We start from the raw sequence: 12,912 nt of genomic DNA on the forward strand, positions 1-12,912 counted from the left end.
GTTAAATCAGTGCTGATTGCTTACATCTGCTTGTAGATGATGGCTTTTTTTTTAAGTTTTCTGTTAAAAAATGGGTAAGCAGTTCTGTTGGAGTGGGTTTTAACAGTACTGTAAGTATAAGGATGCCTTAAGTATGTTGCAGAATCGTATACTACTATCAAAGGTCATCTTTCCTGTTTTTGAAAGGCAGCACGATGTGCCATAAATGTTCTTGCTAACACGTGAAGCTATTGCTTCCTGCAGGTGTTGGGCAAGCTGGTTGAAAATTAGGAGCAGAGCCACCTAGGAAACCAATGTCCACTGTTTTGGTTGTTGAAAACAGTGCTGGATTGAGCCAAAAGTTAACCTTTCCCTCATGGGCTATTTTTCTGGCTATTTGGAGGCCTTTCTTCGATCAGTGTGGGTTTTTGTTTTGTTTTGTTTTTTTCTTATTTGTCAGTCTCTTCATGAATACTGCCATAAACTGTCTACTTTAAATATGAACACAGCCATGCTGCTGAAGGTCTGTTGCTCTGAGGGCCTGTTCCAGTGCCTCTTGAAGACAACGGTGGTGCTCCCGCTGACTCAATGGCTGTAGGATCAAGCCTGAAATATTTGAGGTTCTTTGTTTTGGAATTTAAAGCCAACATTATTTTTTTTTAAAGCACAAACACTAGGGAAAAAAGTGGGTTTTGGTTTTTTTTTTCTTTTTCCAATTATTTCAGTTTTCAGCATGATTTGTTTTGTTTCTTGAAAGGGAAGAAAAATACTCTGCTGCATTCCTGCTTTGTGTGAACACCCATTAGCCTACACCCGTAACAGGGCAACATGTGTGCAGATGTATATGTCTTCTGGATATCACAAGTGGTGCATTAGCCAATTAGATCTGATATCTGATGTGTTACCAATGGATAGCAGGGGTAAAACTCGCTATTTAAAGGAAAAATTAAGTACCAACACAGTGGTTCTTAGGATTTTGGGATGTGGAGATGTGAATGCTTGGTGGAACTGCTTTTTGCTCGCGGGTTGCTTTTGTACCTTAGATGGAAAACCGCAAAGGGCAGAGTTTGTGTCAATGCAAAAACGAGGATTCAGCTACACAGAAATATTGTTAGCAGTCTGGGATTTTGCTCGGTGCCATGATTTCAGTTGCACGCTGTTGAAGAGGGGTGCTGCCTGGCTCCCGCTGAAGGTGGTTGCAGCTTTTCTGTAGCTTCCAGTGAAACCCGGATCAAGGTCCAAGTATTCTGGAAACTGTGGTCATAGTTGGCTCCGTGGTTTGGTTTGGTTCAGAATTATTTTTTTGCTTCAGATAAAATTTGAGAAGGTTAATACTTACTATAGGAGTGTGGCTGTGCCGCTGTTGACCCTGAAGTTGGTGGTAATGACTTCAGCATTTCTGAAGGGATGGGGTTGGGATGCTAACAATGCATTTAATGACCATATGCAAGGAGCAATAAAATCATACTAATCAGAAGTTAATGGTAAAAGCTGCATCCATCCTTACAGCTTTCAGCCTGGGGGAACTGGAATTGTGGAAGCGGGGCCACGCTCTCTGCACTTTGCCATCTTCTCTCTCCCCTTTGTGAAGGAGAAGGCAGCTGATCTGTGCCCCTAACCCATTCCACCACGTTGTCCCACGCCTCTGCCCGCACATTTTGGCAGGCAAAGGCCGCCAGCTCAGTTGCGGAGCACCCCTCTTGGTAGTGGGAGAATAGCTGCCCTCCTTTCACTTACGTACCTAGCATTGGGTTTGGGTTTGTTTGCCACCTCAATTAGAGAAACTGGTGTATATAGTATAAATGGAGTATAATTAAAAGTTATTTTGATTGTCGGGTTTTGGGGGTTTTTTTTGTGACATATGTAAAATGTTCATGCCAGTGGTTGACTCGGATATATTTTGGCAAGAAAAGTATTAATGAACCACATTCAATTCTTTAAATATAGTGAAGAAGCGTGTGAGACTCGTATACAAGGGAGGCTGCTCTGTTCAGGATAAATCTGATGTGAACACTGTATGAACCTGTATTGGCCTTTCAGATTCCAATATTAAATTACTGCTTTTGCAAAAGCCACATCAAATGTTTTAAAATCCGACTGTAAAATAGAAGTTGTATGGTTTGCAACTTTCCATCAGCCTGAAAAGTAAGTACAAGCTTTGGTTAAAGCAAAGTACACTCATACACATTAATAATGGTGTAGTCAAAATATTTATTGAAATGAAAAGGTAGAATATTTTAAATGTTGCACCTGCCATTATATCTTAAAGCACATTCTTCACACCTAACTGCCAGTGCCATTATCAAGTCTGTTTTATAAATGTACATTTCTTCAAACTAAAAAGTGCATAATTAAAAGTATTATGTTACTGCCATATAGTGATATGAAACATTTTATAATTGCCAATTCATTGTAACTATTATTTATTTAAAAGTGAATTGTAAGAATGCTTTCTGATCAAATGAACCAGAGTTGTTTTTAAACCGTTCCCGTTAGCTTGTTTCTAATGTAGCATAAGCAATGTCCTTGGGTTTATTTAGAATAATTTTGCCAGTAGGTGACCAATTCTAACCCTTTTTCCTCCACTTTAGTCCTTTACCCGTTTTAAAGACGATTTACAGAAGTTTAGTTTTTTGTATGCTAATCTCTGTTAATTAAAATGTTTATAAAGTTTATTTTTACCAAAGAGATGCAATTCATTATGACAAAATATTGCAGAATAAACTTTGTTTTATAACATTTGTGACTTTTCTGCCCACATTTTTCATTCAGATGATCAAAGGGGCTTTTCTAAAATAAACAGCATTGCAAACGGAAAGCGCTGTGTTCTCTCTTTATCTACAGACCCTGGTCTCAGATGGTGCTCCAAGTCCCCTGCCTTGCCATTTAAATCTCTTCCACAAGACTGGGCTAGCCTAAAAAGCCAAATGTTTGACTCATTGCACATCTCGGCTTGGTTAAGACTGTTGCGTGCATGTGGAAGTCATGTGTACAATATCAGAACCCTATCAATCCATAGTAGGATTTGCTTACAGTCAGGTTCATCCATAGCTGGCCTGTGATATTGGAAGAGCATCTCATTAAGGCCAAGATTTCACCCTTTAACCTGGAAGTCGAGGTGTGTTTTGGCATCTTGGAAATTGCTGAAAATACTACTGCATACCTTTTGCCTTCCTGTGCAAAACATTTGTTTAAACAGAAATAACTCAAATCTTTTTCTGATGAAACATTTATTTACAGTTCTGTATCCGTATTGCTGCGGCTAAGTTGCTTGTATGACACTCAAAGATCAACAGCGTAGTACAGGACAGGTAATTTAAAAAATGTGTCCCTGGATAAAGCTGCGTAGGTCTTGTTTGGTATTTTTTCAGTATTTACTTTTCTTCAGATATGATTTACAGCATCTGTTGGGTCTTTATACATAAGGCCTTACGGAAAGCACACAGGTGGGAACACCCCGCTCTTCGTTAGCAGGGATGAAACACTCCCCATCCCACTCCCCACTTGCCTCAGCTTGCTGTGCCCGGGCCAGCCTTCCCCTCGAGTGCACGCACACGCGTGCGCCCTTCCAGTGCCTGAGAGGCAAAAGTACCAGAGGAGGGAAACAAAGATATGACATGATGCTTATCTCTCTTCAAAGCAGACATTGGTCCATCTCTTCTATTATTATTTTTTTTAACCGACCAGTATCACTGAGTTAAGTTTCCTCTGTCGGATCTGATGGAAATACAGTTTCTTTTGCAATACTTGAAGTGATACGGTAGATTTTAACAAAGACTTGCCTTCATCACCGTATCAAATAATATTTAAATCACAAATTACAGAATATATATGCGCTATTAATATCTTTTGATTTAGTGTTCATCTTAATATACTGATAAGAGAACAACTGCTCTAATTAGTTTGGACAAGATCACAGCTATGTATCGTATGTTAATGATATCTTTCTAATTGTTATTCACTATATTGTGCTAAGAGAGCCTTAAGTTCGTTGTTAAATTTCCCAAGAGTGTTTTCCTCTGTTACGCCTTTGCTGGAAATTACCCTCTGTATGGAGCCACAACTCTTGAAATAAACCATTACCTGAAGCAATTACCCACTTATACCAGCTGTATTTTAAGGACATTTGTTGAGGAAATACTTAATAGATCAGATTTATCTTGCAAAAATGGCTGTCTAAATTTGACACAGAATATGGTTATACTTTCACAAACCTTGAGCTTCCAGATACCTGTAAGTGTTCTTAGTTTGAGCAGTCTGAGTAAATATACGATCTGGCATGCTTAGGGATAATCACATATGAGTATTAGTCCAGCAATGTTCTGTGAACTTTCCCAGTGTATTTGGACATGGAGACTCTCTTCCCTGTTTTTACCTGCAAGAGCTGTTCTTGCACCTGAGACGGTAAAGCAATATTGCCTCTGCTCAAATTTTGTCTTCAGATCAGCTGGGTTGCTTGTTCTCCCTTTTCTTCCTGAAGGCTCTCCTGAAAGCTACCTCCTCCTACAGTTATAAACTACTGACAGCTAATGTTAAGATTATTAACTACCCTCTGCCAGTGTTAGTTTAAACAGCTCTTTGTTAAACATCACAGTGTTTGTTTTCCTATTGCATCAGTACAAAAGCAATCATTTCCCTCCTTAGGCTCTTGACTTAGTAAACAAACCAAGATTACTCGGTTTCCATTTGGAAGACATGATCTTCATTCCTCTTAACCACTTTTCTGTACATCAATTCCAGTTTGAATTCAGCCTGCTGGCACGTGCACGAGAAGAGCTACAGATGCTCTTGTAGAACGCTGGTGCTTTTTGTAACCTGGCCTTAATACCTTCCCTGACTTTGCAGCACCACTCTTGCCTGGCACGTCCTCAGCTTGTCATGGCCTTTACCACGGCCACATACAGTTGACTAATCCTGTTATCAACTAGTATGTCCATGCCTTTGTTCTTTTCCCGTCACTGCCAAACGATGAGGTCCCAGTCAGCAGAACAAGTTGGTAGTTTGTGACCTGGAACTTGATTTAATGAGATCTGTCCTGATCCTGACTCTTCATGATCTCTCCTGGTAACCTTCCTGCTCACCAGGAACTCCCTTTTGGCACAGCCTGTCCAAATACAGGAAGGAGGACAAGATTTGTCAGCCGTGATACATATTTCATCAATGAACGTTGCCGTTCAGCTCATTTTGCAGTTACCTACAGGGTTAGGTTTTTTTGTTTAAAATAGTGGGGACGGATCAAAGGAGTCTTTGCTTCATGGCTTAGTAGGAGATGCTACATTTGCCGTTGTCACACTTAATTTGAGTCATCAGAGTGACTACCCTCAACCAAGCACTTGTCTGTGCTCTTTCAGCGTTCAGAAAAGGACATCCAGTTTCTTAAAACTAGGTATGTCTACCTGAGTGTTGCTTTTATGCTGGTTGCCATAATCTCCATTTGCATAGTATCTTGATTTTCCAAGCCCTAATGGGCAGCATACTAGATTGGACTGAATACCTAATTTCTGTATCGGTTCCAAAGACGCTGGTACCAGTTAAGCACTTGGGTATTTTCATGCCTGGAGATGCAGGTTGGTCCCTATCAGACCAACCACAGAAGCACTGACGTGCTTAGGTGCTTTGCAGTTGGCAGGCAGGTGTTCAGAAAAATCTCTGTAGGTGCCTATATCAACCTTTACGCAGCATCGCTTTTAAAAATAGATTTTGTGCCTTAAAGGCTTTTTTTGATTTAATTAACTTGGTACCTTGGTTTCTTACTAAGATCCAGTAGGTTCCCAGTTGTTTTAAATGCTAAAATTAGCTCAGCAAACTAAATTTTTAGTTATTTTCAGTAAGGGTACATTTTATTCTCTCTCATAAGCTTTGTGCATGTTTTCCAAACTGCTGGTGGAGGTTCCCATGCTCTGAATACACAGTCAGACCTCCACAAATTACAGGCATCTTGCTTTTCTTTTGGCTCCGAGTAATCTGAAAAGATTAAAAATCCACCTGTTGAGTGTGACTACGGTGTGCTGGCTGAAATGACCTGCTGTTTGGCGCAGGCTCTGCGAGCCCTTCCGCGGGGCAGGTAAGGTGTAGGCAGAGCTGAGCCATTTCAAAAGAAAAGAGAGGTATCCTTAAATCTCCGAGTGGCTACACAAATCCGCGTGTTAACTCGAATGTGACCGTGTTGTATGCTACCTTAAAAAAATGATGCCGCCGTGCTGCATGATGTCACCTTGACCCAATCATAACCCATTTTCTGTGAGCATAATGTTAACTCCCCAGAGAAGCATCCGCTGAGTGACAGCAGCATCCCATGCAGCCGTTGCTTAGCGACAAGATTCGGCTTTCAGCAGGATCTAATTTTAAATTTTTTAACCCTAGATCTGTCAAGGCTCATTATTTCCGATGTTGTCGTTAATCCTTACTTGTTGGTGTCCGACTTCACAAATACCCTGTTTCTGGTAGCATTGCTGTTTTATTTATTATATAGAGTGGCTCATAACGAGGAGAAGCATAAGCACCCCAGCTAGATCTTGACACCAAATTTCATTTTAGTGCTGATCTATACAAAGAAATATGGGATGCAATTAGAGGTGGAAAATAGTGCATTGTCATTCTGTGAATCTTCCTTTCTTCGCTGGCTCGCGCAAGTGGCTTGCACCTACTTTCTCTCTAAGGAATGCTGGTTTTCAAATGAATGAATGCTTATGGATGGGTAGCTGGCAATAACAATTAAGCTTCAACTTTTAGTAATATTATGTGTCCTCTTACTTCTAGCTGAATTTCATCTAGGTTAAGAAGCTTGTCTTCTTATCTAAAACCAGTCCAATAAACTGCTGTCATTTTGAAATGTAAGGGTTTTTTAATACTGGAAAACTTTAACTCTTTTAAATCATTACATAGAATATTTACAGATCATGAAGAAGTTCTACAGAGTTGGGGTTTTTTTTCTAAATAGTTTTCTACATTTTATTTCTTTCTAAAGCATAGTGGCCTGGAAGCTTACTCCCATATTTTACAAAAAAAAAGAAAATATTTCTGACCAACTGTGTCATTCCTTGATTAATTACTACACATGTCCCTGTAAGTGCCCTCAAGTTCACTGCTAGCTTCTTAAAGGTATGTGATATTTCACTCAGCTGAAATAATGCTGCTTTTACTGGTCAGTATAATAACCACACACGCACACACAAAAGCAAAAACACTGAGAACTGCACAAAAAAATCCATAAATGTAATAAAACTAAAAAAAAAAAAATAAATTGGACCATTCATATTTTTAAAAAGGTAAATATGGTCCATCTCAGCCTCGTAATCCCCCTAAGATTCTTCCTCCTCCCATTGTTAGGATTCAAAACCAGCACTACTTTGCTCCTCATGCTCCTTCTCCTTTCCAGTTCATACTAATCCACAAAGACAAACCTGTCTCCGCCAAAGCACTTTTTCCAGCAGTCAATTTGATCATAATACTCCCCTGCTGCCTTTCAATCCTCCCAGGGCGTCCCCCTGTTCCACTGCTTCAAGTTCATGTTTCCCATCGCCGGGCTTGCAATGTACAAATAACTGCTTATCACCTTCTCCTTCCGCAGGGCATGTTGTGCCTTCTCCCCGTGCTCGGTCGGTGAGGAGCCCTGCCCCACGTCTCCTCCATCCCTCTTCTTTTTCCACGACAGTCTTTACACACCAAAGACCCGGCCTTAGCTCATTCCAGAAGTCCAAATTATTTCTGGAGGTGCCACAATCTTTAAAAAAAAAAAAAAAAAAAGCTTATGAACAGGAATAGTTCTGATTAAGATGTTTCCTAAACTACTGGTAAGTCTGCCAGATCTCTCCCTCTCCTTTCTCTGCTCCTCTGTCTGTCTCTGGAGATTTGAGAAAATTAAGAGAAACCCATGCCATCTTTGCTGCAGGTGACAGCTCCTGGTTTGTTGGTGTTACTCGCATGGGCGAGTCGGGACTTCTTTCAAAGACTTGCAGCCTGTGTCCACATCTGGTATACGTGAAAGAGCATCCACTTCTCACTGTACAATCTCGTAACGCTCCTTCTCAATTCAGTCTTTTATCTTTCTCTATGAAATTGGACAATTTGACTCTCAGGATTTAATGTACATTGCTTTTATTTTTCTTTCTCCAGCAAATGTGCAAGACTGCAGAATCTGAGTGCAGGCAGTCTTAGCTGGGCCAACGTTTCTCAGCTATGGCCCCTGCAAGCGTGAAGAGAAGAAAAGCAGGAAACAAGGCTGTAGATGTGTAGCCCTTCAACAAAAGATGGCAGAGCTAGGGAAGAGGTTTCATTTTCCTGGAAGAGGGGGAATTCCACATTCAAAAGAATGGAAGAAACATAAACTTTTTCAGCTGTTACTAAGTTCTGCTGGTTTATGGAGTGAATATCAGTAAGGATTTGCTGTGAAGACACAGAAGTTGCTGCTGTTGCACCAAGGGCTGGTATGTGTTGTACCTGAGCGGAACGTGAGCTGCAAAGTCAACTCTGAATTATCACAGGCAGCTGCCCGCTCAGTTTTTCCACCTTCTCGTTCTCAGCAATTTCTTTTTACACAAAGGCACCGCTCTCCCGGCCATGCACACACCCTATAGATGACTCAAGCTATTTATCCTATGGGCTGGGAAGGGACGCAAGAGACGGAGAGACTTGTTTTCATTTCTATTTTTAAATGCTATGGAAACACTGAAATTATGATAATGAAAACTACAAATAATTACAAGAAACTGTTCTGTGAAGTGCATATCTGTACATGCACATACTTTTTTTTTTTTTTAGTAGTTGGCTTTTTAAAATTTTATCAGAACAATCAGATTTTGAAAGAGGTGAAAGGTTATATAAAACAAACAGTTACAGAGTCACCATGAGAAGTAACGAGCGCATATCGTGAGTGCATATCCTGCTGTTCATACTTGCCGTTGCTAAGATAACAGAAACAAAACACCAGTTTAGGGTGTTTGCAGCTTCCGAGGATGTGGTTTATGCATTGCTTGTGAGAGCCTGATGACTGAAGATGGCTCCCTTCCAATCATTTTTGAATTTTTTTCCGGAGCTTAGAAACCCTTTTGTTGTGAATACTTGTAAGCATTTAAGTGATGACAATGAAGTTTATTTTCCCAAAGCACAGAAAACATCCCGGATGAGTCAAAATATATTCTTTGTTTATTTCTCTACCTGCACCTATTCACAGGGTGTATGAGTACAAGTTCTGACTAATCGGACAGAGGGGAAGGCACTGTTTGAGCAGGGAAGGCAGGATAAACAAGCTTCAAAATAGAACATATTGAAACAATCTCTGTAATTCTTAAATAAATTATTTGTCTTGAGACAGCATCTAAAACTCAACACCTATTATACTAGCTGCTGAGCACAGGAATAAGAAAAGGACAGCCTTCCACTGTATATCCTTTGCTGTCCATTCTCCCCCATGAAAGCCAAGACGACAAGCAAAAATGCTATGACCCTTGTAAGGGATTTCTTTGCTCAGCATGTCATGTTTTAGCTTGCATTAAGTTCTGCTGCCGTAACGTGTACTTATATTCATGTGGGTGGATTTGCAGAAGGTAGTATTTCGGGGGTCCTGCGGCAACTACCCCACACTGCTTGGCATTTCACTCACTTGATCTCTCTTGCTCTGAACTTTTGATGACAGGATCAGTCCTTTGCAATGACACACTGAGTCACTGACAAGGAAGCATTACGACACCGCGCTGCAGCAACACGCATTGTGCGCCTCTCAGGTGCAGTGGCTGGACAACCTTGCTCTCTGGGGAGAGGTGAGTATTAAGAAAGTGCTTGCAAGGAAACAGCACAATAAAGACATTTTTTCACAGCTGAAAAGTAGGGGAAGTAGCACTGCAGCTGCAATGACAAATCAAAACGATGAATCTGAGAATTTCCTATGAGAAAGTTAAAAAAAAAAAAACACCAAACAAGCCACATAACTTTCGTTACCTGTATGTTTGCGGAACTTTGACTCAAGCTGTTCACCAAGTACCGCTGTGGAATGGTGATAAACTACAACATTACATGTTCCTAGCATTATAGGGACTCCAGGATCCATGAGAAACTGGGCAAGAGACAGGACCACTTTAAAATACAAGAGGCTGGTCTGATGCTTAAAATACACTGAAATAGAGCTGTTCTGATGAGCCCAGAAATCCTGCAGTCAGCTCTCAGCCTTACAGCCTTTACGCAGTAAAAGCACACATCTTTTGATTCACTCCATCCACTTGTGCTTTAAGAAACTGGCATTGCCTCCTATGATAAATACCCTATATAATGTACATTTGGATCTTGCCATTCTGGATGGATGCACGCAAATAAATTCTGTGTTCCTCCGCCCTGAATGCTAGCTGCCCAGTCAGAAACACCGTTGTTGTCAGTGGGAAAGCAATTCATTCTGCTACAACTAGGCACTGTAATTCCCTCAGCTCCCTTTCTCAGCTTTCAGCTGTGAAACCAGCCTGCACTGCACCAGATACAAGGGGAAAATTTTATCACAAAAGCATCTTTGAACACAGCACAAACCAGGAGTACTGTATTTTGCAAAGTATGTTCAAAGCATTTCAATCTAACATTTCATGAAAGACATACCCTAGAAAATGCAAACCTAAAAACACAGGCTTAGAATAAATTGTAAAGGTTTTTAATAAATTTCCAGTATAAAATTTACTGCACTGACATGTGAGGACATACCATGCAAGGTATGTTGCTGTTAACCCTGATGTGCTGAATGGCAATTGCAAACTCCATTTACTTCATTAAGAACTTCTGTAGGGAATACAAAATGGAGCGGAAGGAGCAGTCTATCATGGCTCTAATGTTAAAAACTAGAGCTTCCTTATTTCTTATTCCAGTATTGCTATTTAAGCTCTTCTGGTCATGCAGAACAGCAGCAAGATCATTTGGATGAATACTGACAATGTGTTTTGCTTTTTTCCCCTTTTAGACTTCCTAAAAATGTGCAGTCTCTGTTCTTGGCAATACAGATCAGCGACATGCCCTCCAACATTAAGACTTCCTGGGGAGATAGAAACATATTTATTAATCTGGCCACCTATCATATTTAGTGCTTGCCAACTCCACTACTGTGATAAGCAAAAGAACAGCACACACCATCAAAGCCTCAAGACTAAGGAAAAGGATTAGCTTCCATTACAGGCACCTACTATCTACTCCTACTTAAGGGAAACAAAGAGAAAAGAAAATGATGATTTAGCATCTCCACCACTACCCACTACTGAGGAAAGGCTATGAAGACACCACGCTGAAATCAAGTGGAAAAAAATGATACCATGGAAACTGAACAAAAATAATAATTTGCTGTTACATCTCTATCATAGACCAGGAAGCCCTTAACCTGCAAATCACCAGATACTCAGCATATCATCACATTTTTGCCTTATTATCCTTTTCCTTACACATCTGTTTCCAGTTATTTTCAGAGACAAAATCCTGCATTGGCTGGGTATCTGGCAGGACCAAATACACCTAATATGATACCTTCAGATTCTGCTTAAAGAGTGCTGACGGTATATATACATTTAAATGTTTGGCAAATCTGAGGATAAGAAATAAAATAGGAGATAATTAGCACAGTCTAATCAATTTCTAAAGGAGGATGGTTGAATGGTGGAGAAGCTGAAAGGTGGCTCTGAAACAAAGGGACCTACAGGCTGGAGGCAGCAGAGAAGGGCCCCCCCCGGGGACCAGAGGGTGCAGATACTCAAAATTACCCCCGAGACTGTGAAATTACGAGTTTCTGCGGCTTGAGAGCAAACTGACGGCAATGCAGTAACACACGATTTACCCGTGTTCCCCTTCATTAGGATATAATGGCACTGAAGCTTGAACGCAGTAGGAAGAGCCGAGTGCTGGCACCGACTAATCCCATCCCTGCCACTCACTCGTTGCGAACCATGAGAAATGACTTATCGGCCTTTTGTTTCATTTCTTCACCTGTGGATCTGCAAAAAAAGTATTTGCCTCGGTTTCTGTGGGTATTACGCGTATTACGTCAGGCAACAGCTGCAGCGCACTCCGAAGGAGTAACGCACGACGCTCTGTGCTGCAGGCTCCTGCCCTGGCAGGCAGGTACCAGGCCCCGCGCCTGACCCGCTCCCCCGGCAACACACCCCAAGCTCAGGCTCCGCCGGCCGCCGCCTGAGGAGCAGGCCCTCAAGCAACCGCCCTCAAACACCGGCGGCGGGCCCGACCGGGCCTCTGCGGGCCGCGGTGACCGCCCCCGCCGCCGCTGCGCGCCCCGCTGCCGCAGGCCCGGGCCCGGGGCTCCCCCTAGCGACAACCCTGCCTCGGGCGGGGAGCCGCGGGACCGCCCCAGCACGCTGCCCAGGCAGGGGACGGCGCGGGGCACCGCCCGCCGCTTCCCGCGTCGCGATCCGCCGACAGGACCCCCCGCCCCCACTAGCGCCCAGCGCCCGCCGCCCCGGCCTCCCTGCCCCGCCCGGGCGAACGCTGCTCCCGCGCGCGGCCGATGCTTTTTGGGCGGGGCGGGGCCCCGTAGCCCCGAGGCCGCGCAGGGCTCGGCGGCTGTTACTATGGCAACAGAGGCGGCTGTGACCGCCTCACTGGCGTCACGTGGCCCGGGGCACCCCCCCCCCCTTGCGGCCCCGCCCTCCTCCGTGCCGCCATCTTGGAAGTTGCGTCAAGATGGTGGCGCCGGCGACTTAAGCTCCGCCCTGCCTCCCCGCGGCGTGTGGGGCGGCGTGGTGGCGTCACCGCGCTCCCGCCGCCTGAACCCGGAAGTGCGTCTTCCCTTCGCGGGCGTGCGGGGCTGGCGGCTGCGCTAGCGCCGAGCCGGCGGCGGGGGGATGGCGGCCGCCGCGGAGCTGCAGGGGAAGTACCAGAAGCTGGCTCAGGAGTACTCCAAGGTATCAGGCGCCAAAGCCTGTCCTCGGTGCTCCGCGAGCGGCGGCCGCCGCCGCCCCC

The 12,912-nt window shown here is 43.3% G+C and overlaps 1 protein-coding gene and 1 long non-coding RNA gene across 5 annotated transcripts in view; one reads left to right on the forward strand and one right to left on the reverse strand.

Moving 5' to 3' along the window:
- Nucleotides 1-6,903: 6,903 nt before the first annotated feature.
- On the reverse strand, nucleotides 6,904-12,361 carry LOC140649631 (uncharacterized). Of its 2 annotated transcripts, XR_012041690.1 has the most exons (3): nucleotides 11,774-12,361; nucleotides 9,581-9,727; nucleotides 6,904-7,702 (listed from the first exon to the last, which is right to left on the reverse strand). It is a non-coding gene; the product is annotated as an uncharacterized lncRNA (long non-coding RNA). The 2 variants fall into 2 exon arrangements; XR_012041689.1 differs by lacking the exon at nucleotides 9,581-9,727.
- Nucleotides 12,362-12,711: 350 nt separating this feature from the next.
- The window catches only part of PPP1R21 (protein phosphatase 1 regulatory subunit 21), a 34,276-nt gene continuing 34,075 nt past the window's right edge, over nucleotides 12,712-12,912 (forward strand). For 2 of the 3 annotated variants that reach the window (XM_072857107.1, XM_072857109.1), the window contains exon 1: nucleotides 12,715-12,854. In XM_072857107.1, the coding sequence (XP_072713208.1) occupies nucleotides 12,795-12,854 (60 nt within the window). In that variant the 5' untranslated portion in view covers nucleotides 12,715-12,794. Of the gene's footprint in view, nucleotides 12,855-12,912 lie in introns of all 3 variants that reach the window. The other variant, XM_072857108.1, reaches the window with a different exon arrangement.

The sequence above is a fragment of the Ciconia boyciana genome, chromosome 3 (genome assembly GCF_034638445.1).
Source record: "Ciconia boyciana chromosome 3, ASM3463844v1, whole genome shotgun sequence".
NCBI lineage: Eukaryota > Metazoa > Chordata > Aves > Ciconiiformes > Ciconiidae > Ciconia > Ciconia boyciana.